This window comes from Ornithorhynchus anatinus, chromosome 1 (assembly GCF_004115215.2).
Source record: "Ornithorhynchus anatinus isolate Pmale09 chromosome 1, mOrnAna1.pri.v4, whole genome shotgun sequence".
NCBI lineage: Eukaryota > Metazoa > Chordata > Mammalia > Monotremata > Ornithorhynchidae > Ornithorhynchus > Ornithorhynchus anatinus.
In genome coordinates this window covers 130,602,621-130,622,309 of record NC_041728.1, presented here as the reverse complement: position 1 = coordinate 130,622,309, position 19,689 = coordinate 130,602,621, and the positions used below count along the sequence as shown (strand labels likewise).

General features: G+C 48.9%; 1 protein-coding gene and 3 non-coding genes across 4 annotated transcripts; all 4 read left to right on the top strand.

The window, feature by feature from the left end:
- Window positions 1-2,576: 2,576 nt before the first annotated feature.
- NCL (nucleolin) lies at window positions 2,577-15,193 on the top strand. The gene is made up of 14 exons (XM_029064618.2): window positions 2,577-2,716; window positions 6,368-6,475; window positions 8,346-8,826; window positions 9,140-9,292; window positions 9,469-9,555; window positions 9,796-9,937; window positions 10,085-10,209; window positions 10,340-10,466; window positions 11,027-11,187; window positions 11,821-11,944; window positions 12,539-12,678; window positions 13,139-13,265; window positions 13,970-14,196; window positions 14,707-15,193. The coding sequence occupies exons 1-14, from the start codon at window positions 2,699-2,701 to the stop codon at window positions 14,775-14,777; spliced, it is 2,091 nt and encodes a 696-aa protein (XP_028920451.1). The 5' UTR covers window positions 2,577-2,698; the 3' UTR covers window positions 14,778-15,193.
- LOC114817658 lies at window positions 9,638-9,709 on the top strand. Its single transcript, XR_003765512.1, has one exon. It is a non-coding gene; the product is annotated as a small nucleolar RNA SNORD82 (small nucleolar RNA).
- On the top strand, window positions 12,811-12,888 carry LOC114817681. Its single transcript, XR_003765536.1, has one exon. It is a non-coding gene; the product is annotated as a small nucleolar RNA SNORD20 (small nucleolar RNA).
- On the top strand, window positions 13,357-13,491 carry LOC114817512. The gene has a single exon (XR_003765376.1). It is a non-coding gene; the product is annotated as a small nucleolar RNA SNORA75 (small nucleolar RNA).
- Window positions 15,194-19,689: the final 4,496 nt, after the last annotated feature.

Here is a 19,689-nt window from a genome sequence, read left to right as displayed (position 1 = left end):
ACTTCTCTGTGCCTCAGTTACCTCATCTGTGAAATGGGCATTAAAACTACCAGCCCCACGTGGGACAACCGGAATATTCTGTCTCTAACCCAGCCATTAATTCAGTGCTTGGCACATAGTAAGTGCTTAACAAATACCATCATTATCATTATTATTACCTCATCCGTGAAATGGGGATTGAGACTGTGAGCCCTACGTGGGACAGGGACTGTGTCCAGCCCGATTTACTTGTATCTACACAAGCGCTTAGTACAGTGCCTGGCACGTAGTAAGCGCTTAATAAATACCATAATTATTATTATTTAAAGTGCATGCTGACTAGACAGCCAGACTTCACTCTGTAGAAGGGAGAGGCTGAAAAACCCAAAAGGTAGTTTCAAAAAAATGCCTTAAAAAAAAGGGCAGCTTCTTGGAACAGGAGCCCACGAAAAAAGTGGCTCTGATTCTATATCCATGGGCTAGTGGCAAGAGCACGGGCTTGGGACTCAGAGGTTGTGGGTTCTAATCCTGTCTCTGTCACGTCTACTGCGTGCCCTTTGGCAAGTCACTTAACTTTTCTGTGTCTCAGTTGCCTCATCTGGAAAATGGGGATTGAGACTGTGAGGCCCACATGGGACAACCTGATAACCTTGTATCTACCCCAGAGCTTAGAACAGTGCTTGGCACATAATAAGCACTTAACAAATACCATCATTATTATTATTAACTTCTTTGTGCCTCAGTTATCTCATCTGAGAAGCAGCATGGCTTGGTGGAAAGAGCCCGGGCTTGGGAATCAGAGGTCGTGGGTTCTAATCCCGGCTCTGCCACTTGTCAGCGGTGTGACTTTGGGCAAGTCACTTCACTTCTCTAGGCCTCAGTTATCTCATCTGTAAAGTGGGAATTGAGAGTGTGAGCCCCACATGGGACAACCTGATAACCTTGAATCTCCCCCAGCACTTAGAACACTGTTTGCCACATATCTGGGGCCAAACTGTACATTCCAAGCGGTTAGTACAGTGCTCTGCACATAGTAATCACTCAATAAATACAGCTGAATAAATCAATGAATTATTATTATTAATTTCTCTGTGGCTCAGTTACCTCATCTGTAAAATGGAGATGGAGGGTGAGTCCAACATGGGACATCCTGATGGATCTTGTATCTCCCCCAGCGCTCAGAACACTGCCTGCCACCTAGTAAGTACATCACTATTATTAGACTGTGAGCCTGTTGTTGGGCAGGGATTGTCTGTATCTGTTGCCGAATTGTACAGTCCAAGTGCTTAGTACAGTGTTCTGCACATAGTAAGTGCTCAATAAATACAATTGAATGAGTGAGTGAATGATTTTAGTGGAAAAAGCACGGTCTTGGGCGTCAGAGGACACAGGTTCTAATCTCAACTCTGCCAATTGCTGTGTGACCTTGGGCCAGTCGCTTAACTTCTCTTTGCCTCAGTTACCTCATCTGTAAAATGGGGACTAAAACTGTGAGCCCCACGTGGGACAACCTGATTACCTTGTATCCACCCCAGTACTTGGAACAGCGCTTGGCACATAGTAAGCGCTTAATAAATACCCTAATTATTATTATTAACTTCTCTGTGCCTCAGTTCCCTCATCTGTAAAATGGGGATGGAGAGTGTGAGCCCTATGCGGGACACCCTGTTGGACCTTGTATCTCCCCCGGTGCTTAGAACAGTGCTTGGCACCTAGTAAGTGCTTAACAAATACCATCACTATAATTAACTTCTCTGTGCCTCAGTTCCCCCATCTGCAAAATGGGGATGGAGAGTGTGAGCCCCACGTGGGACACCCTGAGGGACCTTCTATTTCCCCCAGCGCTTAGAACAGTGCTTGGCCCTAGTAAGCGCTGAACAAATACCATCGCTATTATTAACTTCTCTGTGCCTCAGTTCCCCCATCTGCAAAATGGGGATGGAGACTGTGAGCCCCACGTGGGACACCCTGGAGGACCTTGCATCTCCCCCAGCGCTTAGAACAGTGCTTGGCCCTAGTAAGCGCTGAACAAATACCATCGCTATTATTAACTTCTCTGTGCCTCAGTTCCCCCATCTGCAAAATGGGGATGGAGACTGTGAGCCCCACGTGGGACACCCTGGGGGACCTTGCCTCTCCCCCCAGCGCTTAGAACAGTGCTTGCCACATAGCAAGGGCTTAACCAATATCATCATTATCTTTATTAGTCATGGTATTAGAGGCCCCCGCCTCTAACTTCCTTTATCATGGAGCCCTTCAGGCTCAAGATGGCGCTTCCCAGGCCGCAGGCGCAGCACGTGGTCTGGCGGACAGGAGGGGGCGCCACGTGCTCCTCCTTATTCCTCCCCTGACTCCGGCCAGCCAATCCGCAGCGAGGACTCGTCCGGGCGGGCCCCGCCCCCTCCCGGGCGGGGCCCCAGAGCCCCGCCCCCCGTCCGCTCCCATTGGCCGCGACCCTCCTCCCCCTCGGCCCCGCGCTCTGTGATTGGCCCGCGGCGGGGCCTCGCGCCCTCATTGGCGGAGGCGAGGTCACGGGACCTCCCCACCATCTCCTTTCAGCCGCGGCGAGGGGGCGGGCTCATTCTTTCGCTTCAGTCTCAGGCTCGAGCTGCCAGCAGGGAGCAGGAGCCCCGACCCGCGTCAGCGCCCGCCGCCCTCCGCCTTTGCCCGAGCGATCTCTCTGCCCTTCCCGCTCGCCCTCTCTCCCTAGGCCGCCATCATGGTGAAGCTCGCGAAGGTGAGGACCCCGACGGCTCGCCCCTCCCCTACGCCAGCCCCCGGCTTCGGGGCCTAGCTCCGGCCTCGCGCCGCACGGCCGACTAGGCCCCTTCTCGCGCCTGCGCCGTGGGCCCGCGCGCGCGCGCGCGCGCGCGGGAGGGCGCGAGGACGGGGAGGGCGCAGGCGCGCGGGGGCCCCGGAGGGAGGGAAGGGCCGGCGGCGCGCGCGTGCGCGGAGGAGGGGGGGGGCGGCGCGCGCCGCGTCCTCGCGGGCGCGCGGGGGGCGCCGCCGCACGAGGCCCGGCGCATGCGCCGTGGCGCCAGCCGCCGCGCACGTGTCCCCCGGGGCCCGGCGTTTTGCCGCCACGTGTTGCCGCCCTCCCTGCGGGAGAGCAAGAAAGCGGAGGGAATCGATTGATTTTTTTCTTCCCTCTTTTTTCCCAAACGGGCGCCGTCCTCCTTGAGGAGCCCTTAGGGGGTGCGAAGCACTGCACTAAGCGCCCGGGAGAGGACAATAGGGCGGGGAAAGGCGCCCCTTCCTTCCCCCCCCCCACCTCGTGACAGGACCGTCTATCGCGATAGTGCCCCGGGAAGCACGTGGCTGGAGGGGACTGGACGGGGTGGAGTCACATTTCTTGAGCGCCTGCTTTAGCAGGGCGCTGTGCTAAGCGCCAGTTGGGTGCCAAGCACTGTTCGAAGCGCTGGGGTCGATGGAGGAGGTAATGAGGGCGTCCCACGTGGGCATCTCGCGATCTTCACCCCCCCCCATTTGCACGCGGTCGACGGTGCTGAGCGCGGATGGGGTGCAGAGCACTGGGCTGAGCGCTCGGATGCAGCAATCGAGTCATCCCTGCCCCCATGGGGCTTGTAGTCTGTCGCCGACTTGTTCACGCCAAGCGCTTAGTACAGTGCCCTGCACATGGTAAGCGCCCAATAAATACTGTTGAAGGAATGAATAGAGGCTTTTTCCAAACGGCTCGTTTTCCTCCTTAGACGGTGAGCCCGTTGTTAGGCAATTATTATCGATTATTATCGCGATTTATTACGGATATAATGACTCTTAAGCGCTCGCGATGTGCAAAGCGCTGTTCTGGGCGGTGGGGGGATGCAAGGGGATGAGGCGGCCCCACGTGGGGCTCGCAGGCTTAATTCCCATTTTACAGATGAGGTCAGTTGCCGAGTTTGTGCTTTCCAAGCGCCCCGCACACAGTAGGCGCTCAGTAAATAGGTTGGAATGAGGGAAACGGGGTAACTGAGGCGGGAGGGAAGGGACTCGCCCAAGGTTCCACAACAGACGGGGGGGGGATTAGAACAGCGCTTAGTACAGTGCTCTGCACGTAGTAAGCGCCCAGTAAATGAACGAAATGGGATAGTTGAGAGGGAGGGAAATGACTCGCCCAAGGTCCCAAGGCAGACAAGGGGCTGATGCGAGATTAGAAGAGCGCTTAGTACAGTGCGCCGCACATAGTAAGCGCTCAGCAAATGTGAACGAAATGGGGTAACTGAGGCGGGAGGGAAGTGACTCGCCCAAGGTCCCACGGCAGACAGGTGGTGGAGGTGGGGTTAGAACAGCGCTTAGTCCAGTGCTCCACACATAGTAAGCGCTCAGCAAATATGAACGAAATGGGGTAACTGAGGCGGGAGGGTAGTGACTCGCCCAAGGTCCCACGGCAGACAAGTAGCGAAAGGGGGGGGATTAGAACAGCGCTTAGTACGGTGCTCTGCACATGGCGCTCAATAGATAGGTTTGAATGAAATGGGGTAACAGGCGGGAGGGAAGTGACTCGCCCAAGGCCCCACAGCGGACAAGTGGCGGAGGGGGGAACAGCGCTTAGTACAGTGCTCTGCACGTGGCGTCCAATAAATAGTATCGAAGGAATTCGAACCCACGTCCTGTGCCTCGCAAGGGCCGGGCCGAAGCCACGCTGCTTGCCATGCTGCCCCAACATGGCCGCCCCCAGAAGCCCTTCCCACGTGGCCAGCCTGGTTTCGTCGGTTTCCCTGGGGCGGCTCACATCTCCAGACCTGCCCCACCAAATCCTTTGGGCCCCGAAGGGGAGAAATACATGTAAGCCCACATGGCGGCCGAGCCGGAGCTGGAAAAACGCTAGATCCCGGCCCCCAAAATCTCATTTTTTGACTTCAAGACCCGGCCTTCAAGGGACTTTTCCAAAGGCCTTCCTCTTTCACAGCATTATAGATGGATGCTCTGCCTCGATTTAAAGCTCGAATTCTCTCCGCTCGTATTAAGCGAAGGAGTTGGTCCATCCTTTAGACAAAAGGGGAACGGATTTTAAAAGCTTTTTCAAGCATTCGAGTTTCCTGGAATGCCAGGATACCAGAAGCCCTTCCACGATTTAAAAGCTCGAATTATCTCCCCTTGTATCAAGTAAAGGAGTTGGTCCATCCTTTAGACAAAGGAGAGCAAATTTTAAAAGCTTTTTCAAGCATTCAAGTTTCCTGAAATGCCAGGATATCGTAGTAAGTAAGCTCTTCCGCGATTTAAAGTTCAAATGATCTCCCTCCCCTCGTATTAAGCGAAGGAGTAGGTCCATCTTTTAGAGTAGACAAAAGTGGAGCAAATTTTAAAACTTTCCAAGCATTCAAGTTTCCTGAAATGCCAGGCTACCTTAGTAAGGGTGAGGAAGGTTTATGTATGAAAGAGGGACTTTATTTTTGTCACTTTGAGAAGGAATTGACTTTGGATTCATTCAGTAGTATTTATTGAGCGCTTACTATGTGCAGAGCACTGTACTAAGCGCTTGGAAGGTGCAAATGGGCAACAGATACAGTTCCTGCCCATTGATGGGCTTACATTACAGTCTAATGGGGGGAATAAACAAAAACAATAGCAATAAATAGAATCAAGGTGATGTACATCTCATTAACAAATAAGGTAATAAAAATACAATTGAGCAGTCGAGCACAGTGCTGAGGAGAGGGGGAGGGGCAGAGGGAAAGGGGGGAAAAGAGGGCTTAGCTGAGGGGGGGGTAGAGGGAATAGGGGAAGCTCAGTCTGGGAAGGCCTCTTGGAGGAGGTGAGCTCTAAGTAGGGCTTTGAAGAGGGGAAGAGAATGTTTGGCAGAGGTGAGGAGGGAGGGTGTTCCAGGACAGCGGGAGGACATAGCCCAGGGGTCGACAGAGAACCGGGGGTGATGAGGTGGGCCGCAGAGGAGCAGAGCATGCGGGATGGGCAGTAGAGAGAAGGGAGGAGAGGTAGGAGGGGGCAAGGGGATGGAGAGTCTTGAAGCCTAGAGTGAGAAGTTTTTGTTTCATGCAGAGGTTGATAGGCAACCACTGGAGGTTTTTTAAGAAGGGGAGTGACATGCCCAGTGTGTTTCTGCAGGATGTATTTTGGACCTGCCAGGTGTGTTTATGGTAATGTGTTTATAAGAGTCTTAAGCTATTTTCTTCACCACATTCAAAAGGTACCGTCTGAATCCTAGGTAAGAACTCTAACATAGAGCTGTTGTGTGCTAGTTCAGTTGGCTGCAGGTACCCTGGAACAAGTATTATCTTGGCCTTAACAGTAGGACCAGACTTTTGATTCCAGCAACAGTCCTTCAGCGTAATTTCGAAAGGGATCCAATTGAGACCAACCTCCCTAACTAAATTGAGGTCTGCCAGAGGAGGCGAAATTTGTCATAACACTATCATGCTTTACTTTTCAGGCAGCTAAACAAGGAGGACCGAAGAAAATGGCTCCACCTCCAAAGGAGATAGATGATAGTGAGGATGAAGATATGTTGGAGGATGAAGAGGACAGCAGTGGAGAGGAGGTAATTGTGCATGCCACATGCAAATTCAAATAACAGCAGAAATTAAGAAACCTAGATACAAAAAAAATCACACTGGTAATTGGCAGTGATAGTGCAGCGAAGCAAACCTTTTTCTGTCTTCTAGGTGCAGGGGACTATCCCTATTTGGATTAAGGCACCTAGCATTCCAAATTTCATGGATGAGTTATTCCCATGCTCTGTAAATCATGAAATATGCTTACTATGTGTCAGGTATTTGGGTGGGTCCAAGATAACAGATCAGGAACATCCCTGTCCCACATGAGTCAGGTTGAGAGGGAAACCATATTTAAAGAATAAGGAAAGTGAGGCTCAAAATTCAGAGGTTGCACCACAGGCAAATAGCAAAGCTGTGGATGGATAGAACCTGGGTCTAGGATTTCCCCACCCTCCAGGCCATACTCCTTCCATTTTGTCAGGACAAGAGTGTCAGAAATTGGTCTTGTCAAATGGGGTGAATTTTTGATGGAGATGGTTTTTGACTGCTTTTAGAACTTGATGTCATTCAGCATGGGGATTTTTTTTTTTTGGTCAATGGTCTTGACATGGAGTTCTCAATGAGCCCAAGCCCTCCTTTTAATTGCTGAGGAAAGTAACATAGTGTAGTGGGTAGAGCATGGGGCTGGAAGTAGGAAGGGTCATGGGTTCTAATCCTGGCTCTACCACTTAATTGTTGTGCCATCTTGGGCAAGTCACTTCACTTCCGGGCTTCAGTTACCTCATCTCAAATGGGGATTAAGACTGAACCCCACGTGGGATGTGGACTGTGTCCATCCTGATTGCTTGTATCCACCCCAGTGCTTACTACAGTGCCTGGCACGTGGTAAGCTCTTAAATACCACAATTATCATTGATAGGTAAGCAAGATTCATGGTCTTTGAAGAGGGCTTCTTGACTGTGGGGTGGGGGAGAGGCTTGTGGATGGGGAAATGAAATATGGCTTATGGGTCATTATCATTTTTATGGTGGAAGTGGCTGGGGTGCCTGATAACCACTTGAGCTGGCCGCAGGTGCAGTTAGCAAACAGGGTACACTATGCATCCTCTCTCTGGTGGGAGCCAAGGCCTGCAGCAGTTTCTAGTCTAGAAGTGGTAAGATAGGAGGTCGTTAGCTGTTGCGTGGATGTCTGGTTGCTCCATTTACTTTAATTATAATAATTTTTATGATATTAATAAGCTCTCAGTGTGTCAAGCACTGTTCTTAGCTCTGGGGAAGGTCATATTGGACTTACTCCCTGTCCCACATGGGACTCCCAGCCTGAGGAGGGAGGTTTGAAGCCCCCTTTTACAATTGAGATCTGAGGGGGCTGAAGACAATAACCCTCTGGTGGTATGTACCCCATAGGTGGGTATGTGCTAGAAGTATTTAGAGAAGTACCTGCAAAATAAAAAATTTGAAGGGAGCCTTCAGTTGGGAAGGGAGCTCCTTGGCAGGGTTAGTACAGTGTCAACATATTAGAGATTGAAGAACATTGCAACGTAGGGCATCTCTTGCTGCACATTCCTACTTTCTAGTTCTCAATTCCAAAAGTAATTGTCACTGGCTCTGTCTGAGGGCCAAGGACCAAGCCATCATTCTGCATTGGGAAGGTTTTCCCCAGTATGTGGGAGAGGGTGGGTATTAACTGCTCATTAACTCACCCCTCCAAGACCCAGTTCCCCCTTAAAACGCTGGTGCTGTCTCTGGATAACTAGCCTCCATGGACATCCTCAGGGATATGGTCATTCAGTTATATTTATTGAGCTCTTCCTGTGTGCAAAGCACTGCACTAAGCCCTTACAGGGCTGTTTTCCATGTTCTGAGTTAATAGGACTTGAGGAGCGCATTCATTTTTATCATTTCTGCTCCTTAGGTTGTTATCCCTCAGAAGAAGGCAGTGGCTACACCAGGGAAGAAGGGAGCTGCCGCTGCCACCCCAGGGAAGAAAGCCATGGCCACCCCAGGAAAGAAGGCTGTGGTGTCACCAGCCAAGAAGGCCGTGGTGGCCACCCCTGCCAAGAAGGCAGCTGCAACACCGGGCAAGAAAGCAGTCGCGGCTGCAGCCACCCCAGCCAAGAAAGCAGTCACCTCTGCCAAAGCAGCACCCACCCCAGGGAAAAAGGGGGCCACCCCCGCCAAAGCAGCACCCACGCCAGGGAAGAAGGGAGCCACCCCGGCCAAGGGGGCCAAGAACGGAAAGAACGCCAAGAAGGCTGAAAGTGAGGAAGAAGATGAGGAAGAGAGTGAAGACAATGACGACTCTGAGACTGAAGCTTTGAAAATAGTTGCACCAAACAAACACGACGATGAATACGATGAGGATGATGATGATGACGATGACGATGATGAAGATGGTATGGCTTCTGCCGGGTGGCGGGGGGCTGTTTCTTAGCTTGCCGGTCTGAAGGAATTGAGGGATGAGTGTCTGGCCCCAGCATCCTTGGAGCAGGAAAACTGCAGGAGGAGAACTAGCTGGGCTTGAGGGGTGGAAAAAAGTGCTGTATAGCAGACGGCACTGTCAGAAACAAGATCAGGAAAATGTAATGAGCCTTCCCCTTCTTGAGCAGTTTAGTACAAAATTATATTTTACTTAGCCATCCTTGGATTTGCTTGTCACTTATGGATGTTTTGTTTTTGTTTTTCTTTTGTCTCACCGCCGCCCCCCAGACTCTGAAGAAGAACCCATGGAGATCACACCAGCGAAGGGAAAGAAGGCCCCACCTTTGAAGGCTGCTTTGAAAGCCAAGGTGGAGTCTGAGGAAGAAGAGGAGGAGGATGAAGATGATGGGGATGAGGAGGAGGAGGAGGAGGATGAGGAGGGTAAGAATTCTGGGAAGGGAACTGTCCGTGTAGGCTTCCAAGTGAAACTATGGAAAAGTGTGTAATTGGGCCAGGAGTGGCAAGAGGTATCTCTTACCACATGAGGGTCTTGGTTTTATTTATGACAAAATCTAATGGTGGAAAGAAATTTAAGCTACACTTTGTTTTGCTCACAGAACCTGTGAAAGAAACACTTGGAAAACGAAAGAAAGAAATGGCCAAGCAGAAAGCTGCACCAGAGGCAAAGAAACAGAAAACTGAACGTAAGATTTTTTTTCCCCCCTCTACCTCCAATCTCAAATCCCCTTCCCCACTTCTAGACTGTAGACTACCCCTCTCAAAACAAGCACAAATGATGAGCCTAAAGGGACTTAATACTGAAACCTGATGTAACTAAATAATATATGCTGATCGTGCTGTAGTTTTTGCAATATAAACCCTCTTTATCACTGTTTCTCGCTACCTTACTAAACATGCTTTTCTCCCTGTTCCCTCTTGGTTAGCGATTGAACCTGCATCAGCTTTCAATCTCTTTATTGGAAACCTGAATTTCTCCAAAACTGCTCCAGAGCTGAAAACAGGCCTCAGTGATTTCTTTACCAAGAATGACCTCACCGTTCTGGATGTGAGAGTTGGTGTTTCCAGGTGAGTTTTTTTTTAATTGAGGAACAGCCAGTTCACATGGCACGATTAACCAAACTTTGTGGAGAATCTTATACCTTGTTAGGATGTACTTAGTATACCTAGTTCTGGTTCCTAACCTGAATGTTTGGCATTTTTTTCCCTTTCCAGGAAATTTGGCTATGTGGACTTTGAATCTGCTGATGATCTGGAAAAGGCCCTGGAATTGAATGGCTCTAAGGTCTTTGGTAATGAAATGAAACTGGAGAAAGCAAAGGCAAAAGAGACAAAGAAAGGTATGAATATTGGGGTCCAAAGTTGGCTGTGCTCATTTTACAGTACCCGCCTTCCTCATTTTTATTCATGACTGCATCAAACATTTTTGCTTGGTTGGCACTTGTCAATGCTATATGCTTTCATCCACAGAACGAGATGCCAGGACCCTCTTTGTGAAGAATCTTCCCTACAAAGTTACTCAAGAAGAGATGAAAGAGGTGTTTGAGGATGCTGTTGATGTTAGATTAGTGACTGGCAAAGATGGAATGAGTAAAGGGTAGGTCTTCAAATCTAAAAACGGGGGTGTTTGTGCTGAGGCTGTAAACGTTGCCAATCCCTGTCAGTGTTGAAGGTGATGGCTGATTATCTGAAGTTTAGATGGAAACCACCAGAAAGCTTCCTGTGACAGTCAAGTAAACAGGCAGGTGCTGCACTTCCTTAGGCTAGAACATCAACACAGTGTGGGGAGGACTGCAGTTTTTTTGTCTTTCCCCTGTGATGCAGCACAAGAAGAGTTGAGCTACATCTGGCTTCTGCCCCCCCTTAGCCTGGGGTCAGCCAGCTAGCTTAATCCAGTGTGGCCTGGGAGCAGCCAGATAAGGGCTGGAATATTTGGTCCATCCTCTTGCGTGCATTACTACCACATTCTTTTTTAAAAACCGCATTTGAAACACGGTTGGACACAGTTGTGCCCCAAAGGACTTGATTTAATCCCCGTTTGTCACAGGGAAGTTGAGTGACTTGCCCAAGATCACACAGCAGACAATATGTACCTCAGTGTTTAGTAGGTTGATGCTGTAGGGTGGTGCTTCGCTCACGGAGGGACCTTCTTTTCAGGATTGCCTACATAGAATTTAAAACAGAGGCTGATGCGGATAAGGCCTTGGAAGAGAAGCAGGGAACTGAAATTGATGGACGTTCAATTATCCTGGACTACACAGGGGAGAAAAGCCAGGGCCTAGAAAACTCCAGAGGTGGAAAGAACAATGCCTGGAGCGGTAAGAGCTTCTTTGGGGTTTAAATGTTTGTGCTAGTTGCTTCCTTGTGTATGTATTGCTAAAATCAGCGTTCTGACTACCTAGGAAACTGGGTTTGGCATCTGAATGCTAGTGTCCGTGTGGATTGTCTGCACTTTTTTCTCTTTAGAGATCGAGCAATCTAGTCTCCATATCCCTATTATGAGTTGTAAAACTTCTGCTACTTGTGTTCCTTAGTACCCAGCAAACTTTCCCCCTAGACCCAGCCACCAAATCAACCCACTTACTATGTGCTGTGCACTCTTCTAAGCACTGGGATAGATACAAAGTAATCAAGTTGTCCCACATAGAGCTCACAGTCTTAGTCCCCATTTTCCAGATGAGGGAACTGAAGCACAAAAAGGTGAAGTGACTTGCCCAAGGTCCCACTGCAGGCAAGTGGCAGAAGTGGGATTAGAACTCATGACCTGATTTACAGGCCCCTGTGCCATACTTTGTGCTGAGCACTGTACCATTCACTTGGGAGAGTATGGTAGAAGAGTTGGTAGACTGTTCTGTTCTCTGTTGACTGTTCTCTGTTCTGAAACTTATTGACATGTACACCAGTAGTATGGGGGAAAGTGCTTTTTATAACAAAGCATTCCGAATTTCTAGGAGAGTCAAAGACCATTGTCGTGAACAACCTTGCCTACAGTGCAACAGAAGAAGGTCTCCAGGAAGTTTTTGAAAAGGCCACTTCAATCAAAGTGCCACAGAACCACCAGGGCAGGCCTAAAGGGTAAGAAGGAAATCAATGAATCAATGCTTTCTGCTTGGTTTAAAAAAAAAGGATTCTGATTTTTGGTGGTTCTGAACACAGACAAATGATTGAACTCCAGTTAGAACAGGGGAGGGCAAAAACACCTTGCTAAGCTTGACTGAATGTCAAGGTTCAGTGGTGATCCCCATTGCTGAATCTGAGACATCCTTAGCTGATTAGGAGCCATCACACTTAGAAATGCTGCTGCCTCCTAGCAATGATGGACCATTTACTCCTCAATTATCACTTACTGTGACTGTCCCTGTGAAATTGTGAAGAATCACCCACCTTTATCCACCACCTACTAGCATAGGCTGTACTGGAGTTGCAAATTTTGGTCTTGCACTACTGGGCTTTATGGTTCATGTAGGGGGAGCTTATTGGGACTTAGTGATGCATACCGAATCTGAAGTCCAGATGACACTCTCCATGGTGAGGGTAACTCTCCATGGTGGGGGTCTCTGATTTCTGACACCAGAAAAGCCAGCGTGTTGTGGTTCCTGTAGCCTGGAAAGGTCTTGGCAAGGAGGTGCTTTCAGAATGGATCTAAATGGTTAAATGGTCTCTTTCCAGATATGCATTTGTAGAGTTCTCTACTCCTGAAGAAGCTAAAGAGGCTCTAAACTCCTTGAACAATGTAGAAATTGAAGGTAGAACAATCAGACTGGAGATGCAAGGATCAAAAAATACTAACGCAAGAGGAGGGTTCAGCCGTAAGTAGCCATTTTTTGTTCTAGGCGAGTTGGTTGGCTTAGACTTCCTTCCAAGAGCAAGCTGGGTTCTAGCAATTAGTTGGCCAAAGAATGGCCTATGTCCATTAGTCTGCAGCTCTGCAACTCCCATGCTGGATATGATGACTGATTATCTGAGACAAACTGATGAAACCAATAAAAATTCCTCTAGATAGTCAAGTTCTGATCCACATATTCAAAGCAGAAGTGGGCAGTCAAATCACCCTAATAAGCTCCTTTTGTGGGCAGGGAACACTTTGTTTTACCTGAACCCTGAGTCGCTTTACTCTCATAAATCATGCAAGTCAAATCATTGCAAGTCTTGTGACTGCAGAGTGGCAACCAGGCCTCTTGTCCAAATTACAGTGAAATTGTATTGTCGAATATTTGTGGGTTTTTTAAATTTTCATGAACCAAGCTAAAATTTTTTTTTTTAATTTAGACCCATTCAAGACTTTGTTTGTCAAAGGCCTGTCTGAAGAAACCACAGAAGAGACGTTGAAAGAGTCATTTGATGGCTCTGTTCGTGCTAGGATAGTCACTGACCGTGAAACTGGGTCTTCCAAAGGGTAAGTCAGAAAAACTGGTTGGGAAGTTTCGGAAACCATTTAAACTAATCTGCCTTGTTAAACTTGGAAAATGGTAGAGATCAAACCCTTTTCCTTCTCAATGAGCTCCTTCCTGCCAGACAGTGGCAGCCTATGGATTCGCATGAGAAGAAAATGAACATCCCAGTTCCTGGCACTTTTACCTCTGTTTCTAGATGGTTTGTTCTGCCAGGGCTGTGAGACATTCTTACCTTCATAAGGGTCAACTTGGCTTTTTCAAAAACCATTAGGTCCTCCAAAAATTAAATCTGAGCTGGCTAGGGGTGGATATGATAGAGTGCAGGCAATCACTGAACTACTTGGACAGTCACACTGAAGATGTTGGATCTACCTGTGGGTTTGAGAGAATAATCTTCCAGCCACTTGCAGCAGCTTCATTCTGATAATAGTATGTCTAGGTCTGTCAGAATCAATATGGAGCAATCAAGTAGCAGGAAGATTGCACTGGACCACAGATAACAATTCTGAATGTCCAAGTGAATTGATGCAAGCGGGGTTTTGTGAGGGAAGAGCAATTGCCACAAGAGTACATTTAAAATATTTGGCTGAACTGGAATGAGGACTACAGCTGTGACCATTGTAATACCTGGAGATTAAAAAAAAACACCAAATACAGAATCTCTCCGCATTAGAGTTTGAAATGACTGCTTCTTCTGTACTTTCAGATTTGGCTTTGTGGACTTCAACACCGCAGAAGAAGCCAAAGCAGCCAAAGAGGCCATGGAAGATGGAGAGATTGATGGAAATAAAGTTACGCTGGACTGGGCCAAGCCCAAGTCCGAAGGTGGTTTTGGAGGCCGCGGTGGTGGCAGAGGAGGATTTGGTGGCAGAGGCGGTGGCCGGGGCGGTGGCCGAGGTGGGTTCGGTGGCCGCGGCCGTGGAGGCTTTGGAGGTAAGGAGCTGTGCTCTGTTTCATTTGGCTGCTTGGGGAATGATGAGTGCCCCATTTAAGGCTGTAGGGATGGTGGATGGGCTAGGTTTTTTTTTATGGTATTGAAGTGCTTACTATGTGCCAAGCACTCAAACACTGGGGTAGGGGACAAGATAATCAGGTTGGACACAGTCCCTGTCCCACATGGGAGTCACATTCTTGATCCCCATTTTAGTTAGCCCTCTCATTGTAGAATTTTTCTTTTTACATGCCTTCATACTATTTCTTGTGACTGGCTTTCCTACCAGATTGGGCTTTTGAGAACAATACTTTGTACAGTACTCTGCATACATTTTGTGCTCAACTCACTAGATTATCTGACTGGCCTACCATATATTAGGCATTCAACGGGTCAGTCGTTTTTCAGTCCTTTCACTGTGTGCAGAGCAAACAGCACTTGGGAGAATAGAGTTACAACAATGTAACACCGTGATCTGATTTTAGAAAGTTAAATGATTTGTCATCTTTCAGGACGGGGAGGCTTCCGAGGAGGCAGAGGCGGCAGTGGTGGAGACAAGCAACCAGGAAAGAAGACAATTTGAATAGCTTCCCACTCCCCTTTTCCCCCCTCCCTTTCCCTCTGCTATTTGAAAGGACTCTAGGGTTTTTATTCTGTCATCTTGTCACTGACGGAGCCTTCTGAGGACATTCCAAGACGACATGCAGTCCTGTTATCCACTTGGAAACATAGATATCATTTCAAGGGAAAGAGAGCGCGCGTCTATTTTGACTGCTTGAGTATTCGTATGGACTTTTTAAAAGAGATGAGAGGTAGATTGTGGGAGTTAACTTTGTCTGTGAGTTGTCTTGAATTTATAATGTTTTACCCCCCATGTACAAAAAATTTTTTTCCTATGAATCTCTGTAGTTTTTTTTGCTGTAAAAACGCAGAATGTTTTATCATGGTTTTTGCTTCGGCAGCCTGTCTTGGGACAGATTAAAGGGCCTAAACTGGTGGTAGAGAGTGTGTTTTCCTAAGAAGGCTCTGCCAAAGTGAATTTGGTTCCTGAGGGATTTTTGCAAGGGTTTTGGGCTCCAAACTTTCTCAGGTAGAACACAAGTGCTCATGGAGCCAAACTGCTGTTACATAGCTGGCAAACAAGCAAAAGAATTTTTGTTCCAATAAGTTTGCTTATGTTAACCACCAGCCTGAGATTTGAGTTCCCCTCCCCTCCGTATGATCCTTCAACTTTGCCATGCAGCTGGTAGTGAACGATCACCTCAAACAGGCAGAACCACAGAGTAGGTCAAGAACTGATTAAGCCTGAGAGCTTCTGGCTACTGGTATTGGTCAGCTAAAAACCCTTGGAGCACAAGAAGTGAGTATATTAAGGGGACAGAAGCTCAGGTACTGGTCTGTGATCTCCACTAGTTCAAAAAAATCACATTTGTGACTAGCTTCCCTCACTGAAGGGTTTTACAGTTGGCTTGTGGAGAACCAATTTTGCCACCCCCACCCCAGAAAGGCTCCTGGTAATGGGTAAATGTCCATACAGCGTGGAAAGTCTCCCTTTTGGTCAAGACTCTGGATGAGGGATGACATCCCACCCCGTGCCATGTAAAATGGATGGCCAACTGAAGTGTCCAAGATACTGAGTCACCTAGTGTCTGCTGGATTGATTGTTTACTCAGCCAAAAGGTGAGAGAATTTTCTGTCGAGTTTGGTAGTGATGATAGCATTGAAGGAGCACTAGCTGTAGAAGTCTCAAACTACACTCATTTGAGCAATTGAAACTTGCAAATTGCTTTCCTTCAGATGCATTGTTAGGCTGTTTCTCTCAGGTGGTATGAATTCAAAAGATCATTAAGCGCAAGATTAAACTTGTTTTTTGGGATCTAGTAACTATGGTACTCATGCTTACTGTGTGCCGAACACTGTTGTACATGGGTTCTAATCCCAATTTTGCCATTTAGCTTGGGCAAGTCACTTCTGTTACCTCATCTGTAAAATGGTGGTGAAGACTGAGTCCCAAGTGGGACAACCTGATTACCTTGTATCTCCCCAGCACTTGGATCAATGCTTGGCATATATAGTAAGTGCTTAGCATGCCTTTATTACAATCTGATCAGATTGGACTCAGTCCCTGTCCCAGATGGGGCTCAAATTCTTAATCCTCATTTTCCAGATAAAGTAATAGGCCTGAATAAATTGAGTAATTTACTGAAGGTCCCATGATGTGGAGTTGAGATTTGAACCCGAGTCCCTGCCTCCCAGACCCACGGTCCATTGATTTTGCTACATTGCTGCTCTAATAATGGTATTTAAATGCTTAACGTATTAAACTAAGCCCTGGCATAGAAGCTAATCAGGGTGGACACAGTCCGTATCCCTAATGGGGGCTCCCAGCATTAACCTCCATTTTGCAGATGAAATAACTGAGGTACAGAGAGGTGATGCTGAAATTCACACAGCTGATTAATGGAGAAGTCAGAGTTAGAACCCAGGTCTTTCTTACTCCCAGGACCTAAGAGACTTGGGCACTGTCGTACAGTCTATGAAGGGGATATTGGCTGGGGTTGTTGATTGGGTGTGTAGCAAGGATGCACATTTTTTTTTAAAAAGATATCTTCAATTTTAAAACAATGAAAAGGCAACTCAGCCCCTTGTCTGTTTCTGTTTGTGGAGAGGGACTAAGATGGTGTTCACAGGTGTATTTTCAGTGCCTTTAAGCACCAGCAGTAGCTTTGCCACCTGCAACAGGCATGTGGGGTTGTATGGACTGCATCCAGAGCCTGCATGGCCTAGTGGATAGACCCCGGGTCTGGGAGAAGGTCATGGGTGTGAATCCCAGCTCCTACCACTTGTCTGCTGTGTGACTTCACAAGTCACTGGACTTCTGGGCCTCAGTTGTTACCTCATCTGGAAATTGGGGAATACTAATTATGGCATTTGTTAAGCACTATATGCAAAGCGCTGTTCTAAAGGCTGGGGGACATACAAGGTAAGCAGGGTGTTGCAAATAGGGTTCCCAGACTTCATCTCCATTTTATAGATGAGGGAACTGAGACCCAAAGAAAAGTGACTTGTCCAAAGTCACGTGGCTGATAAGTGGCAGAAGGGATAACTTGACCTCAGACTCCCAAGCCCAGGATCTTTCCATAAGTCATTCAATTGCATTTTTTAAGCACTTAATGTGTGCAGAGCACTAAGCCATGCTCCTCCAAAGAAAACTGAGCACGAAGTGGGATAACCTGCTTAGAACAGTGCTTGTGCAATTGTGTGGCTTAGTGGAAAGAGCATGGGCTTGGGAGTCTGAGGTCATGGGTTCTAATCCTGCCTCTCTGCTGTGTGACCTTGGGCAAGTCACTTCACTCCTCTGTGCCTCAGTGACCTCATCTGAAAAAGGGGGATTTTAAAATGAGCTCCAGGTGGGACAATCTGATCCTGAATCTACCCCAGTGCTTAGAACAGTGCTCTGCACATAGTAAGCACTTAACAGATACCATAATTATTCTCTGAGCTGCAGTTACCTCATCTGTAAAAAGGGGAGTTAAAAAATTGGAGCCCCACATGGGACAATCTGATTACCCTGTATCCACCCCCAGTGCTTAGAACAGTGCTGAGCACATAATGCATGGCTTAGTGGAAAGAGCCCGGGCTTGGGAGTCAGAGTTCATGGGTTCGAATCCCGGCTCTGCCCCTCGGCAGCTGTGTGACTGGGCAAGTCACTTCTCTCTGCCTCAGTTCCCTCATCTGTAAAATTGGATGAAGACTGAGCCTCACGTGGGGCAACCTGATGACCTTGTATCTACCCCAGCGCTTAGAACAGTGCTCTGCACATAGTAAGCGCTTAATAAGTACCAACATCATTATTATTAATTATTGATTATTAGTAAAAGCTTAACCGGTTCCATGAGATGGGTGGGGTCGGTGAGGCGAGCAGGGCGCGGCCGCCACCAGGGGGCGCTGCGCGAGTCCTGTCGTTTTAGGAGTTGGCCGCTCCAGGCTCCGCAGCGCCCCCTGGCGCCGCTCGGCAGCAGGCGGGGAAGAACGGGGACGTTGATCTCCTAACGGTGACATCCTCCCTCCTTTCATTCAATAGTATTTACTGAGCGCTTACTATGTGCAGAGCATTGTACTAAGCGCTTGGAATGTACAAATCGGCAACAGAGACAGTCCCTGCCCATTGACGGGCTTACAGTCTCCTTCGTCCCCCATGCCTCGAGCTCTGGCTTGCTGCTGTTGCTGCTGCTCTTATTGCTGCTGCTGTTGCTGCTGCTCCTGCTCCTGCTGTTGCTGCTGCTGCTGCTCCTGCTGTTGCTGCTGCTCCTGCTTCTGCTGCTGCTGCTGCTGCCTGGCCCGTCTCCCTAATGAACTTGCAGACCGTCCCTTCCTCCCCAGTCAATGCCTCCGCCGAGCTGTTTGATGGTCTCGGCTCAGCGGCCATTTTAGAGGAGGCGGCCCGGGCCGGGCTCGGGTCTCCTCTTCCCTGCAAATGGTTGCAGGGGCTGCGCGGCGCGGGGGCGGGCGGCCCAGCAGGGGGCAGCAGCGGGCGCGCGCGGCGCACGACCGCGAGGAGCGGCCAGCAGGGGCCAGTGTGGAGCGGCGCGGCGGGAGGCAGGGCAGGGCGGCGCGGCGGCCGCCCAGCAGGGGGCAGTGTGTAGTCATTCAATAGTATTTATTGAGCGCTTACTCTGTGCAGAGCACTGTACTAAGCGCGCGGAATGGACAAATCGGTAACAGACAGTCCCTGCCTTTTGACGGGCTTACAGTCTAATCGGGGGAGACAGACAGACAAAAACAATAGCAATAAATAGAATCAAGCGTGGCAAGAGACAGAGCGTGACCGTGCAACGCGGGGAGGGGCCAGCAGGGGGGCAGTGTGTAGCGGCGCGGCAGGAGGCAGGGCGCGGCAAGCGGCGAGGGGCCAGCAGGGGGCAGTGTGTAGGGGCGCGGCGAGAGGCATAGCGCGGCAAGCGGCCAGCAGGGGGCAGTGTATAGCGGCGCAGTGCAGAGGCAGCCCAGCAGGGGGCGCAGTGTGTGTGGCCGGGCGGCGCAGGGCGGCGGACGGTCCACCAGGGGGCAGTGCGCGGCCTCTCGCCGGTTCAGTCAACGACGGGAAAAACGTTCATTCATTCATTCATTCAATTGTCTTCATTGAGCGCTTACTGTGAGCAGAGCGCTGTACTAAGCGCTTGGAAAGTACAGTTCGGCAACAGATAGAGACAATCCCTGCCCAACGACGGGCTCACAGTCTAGAAGGAGGAGACAGACAAAACAAGTAGGGAGGCATCAATAGCATCAAAATAAATAGAATTTTAGATATGTACACATCATTAATTAGGTTGGTATTTGTTAAGCGTTTACTAAGTGCAAAGCACTGTTCTAAGCGCTGGGGAAGATACAGGGTAATCAGGTTGTCCCACGTGAGGCTCACAGTTAATCCCCATTTTACAGATGAGGTAACTGAGGCACAGAGAAGTTAAGTGACTTGCCCACAGTCACACAGCTGA

What these genes read in the sequence shown, in the direction of transcription:
- NCL (XM_029064618.2), top strand. An exon ending in GGAGGAGGAGGATGAGGAGG is followed by an intron (nt 9,293 to 9,468) that starts GTAAGAATTCTG and finishes TTTTGCTCACAG; the next exon opens with AACCTGTGAAAGAAACACTT. An exon ending in CGCAAGAGGAGGGTTCAGCC is followed by an intron (nt 12,679 to 13,138) that starts GTAAGTAGCCAT and finishes TTTTTAATTTAG; the next exon opens with ACCCATTCAAGACTTTGTTT.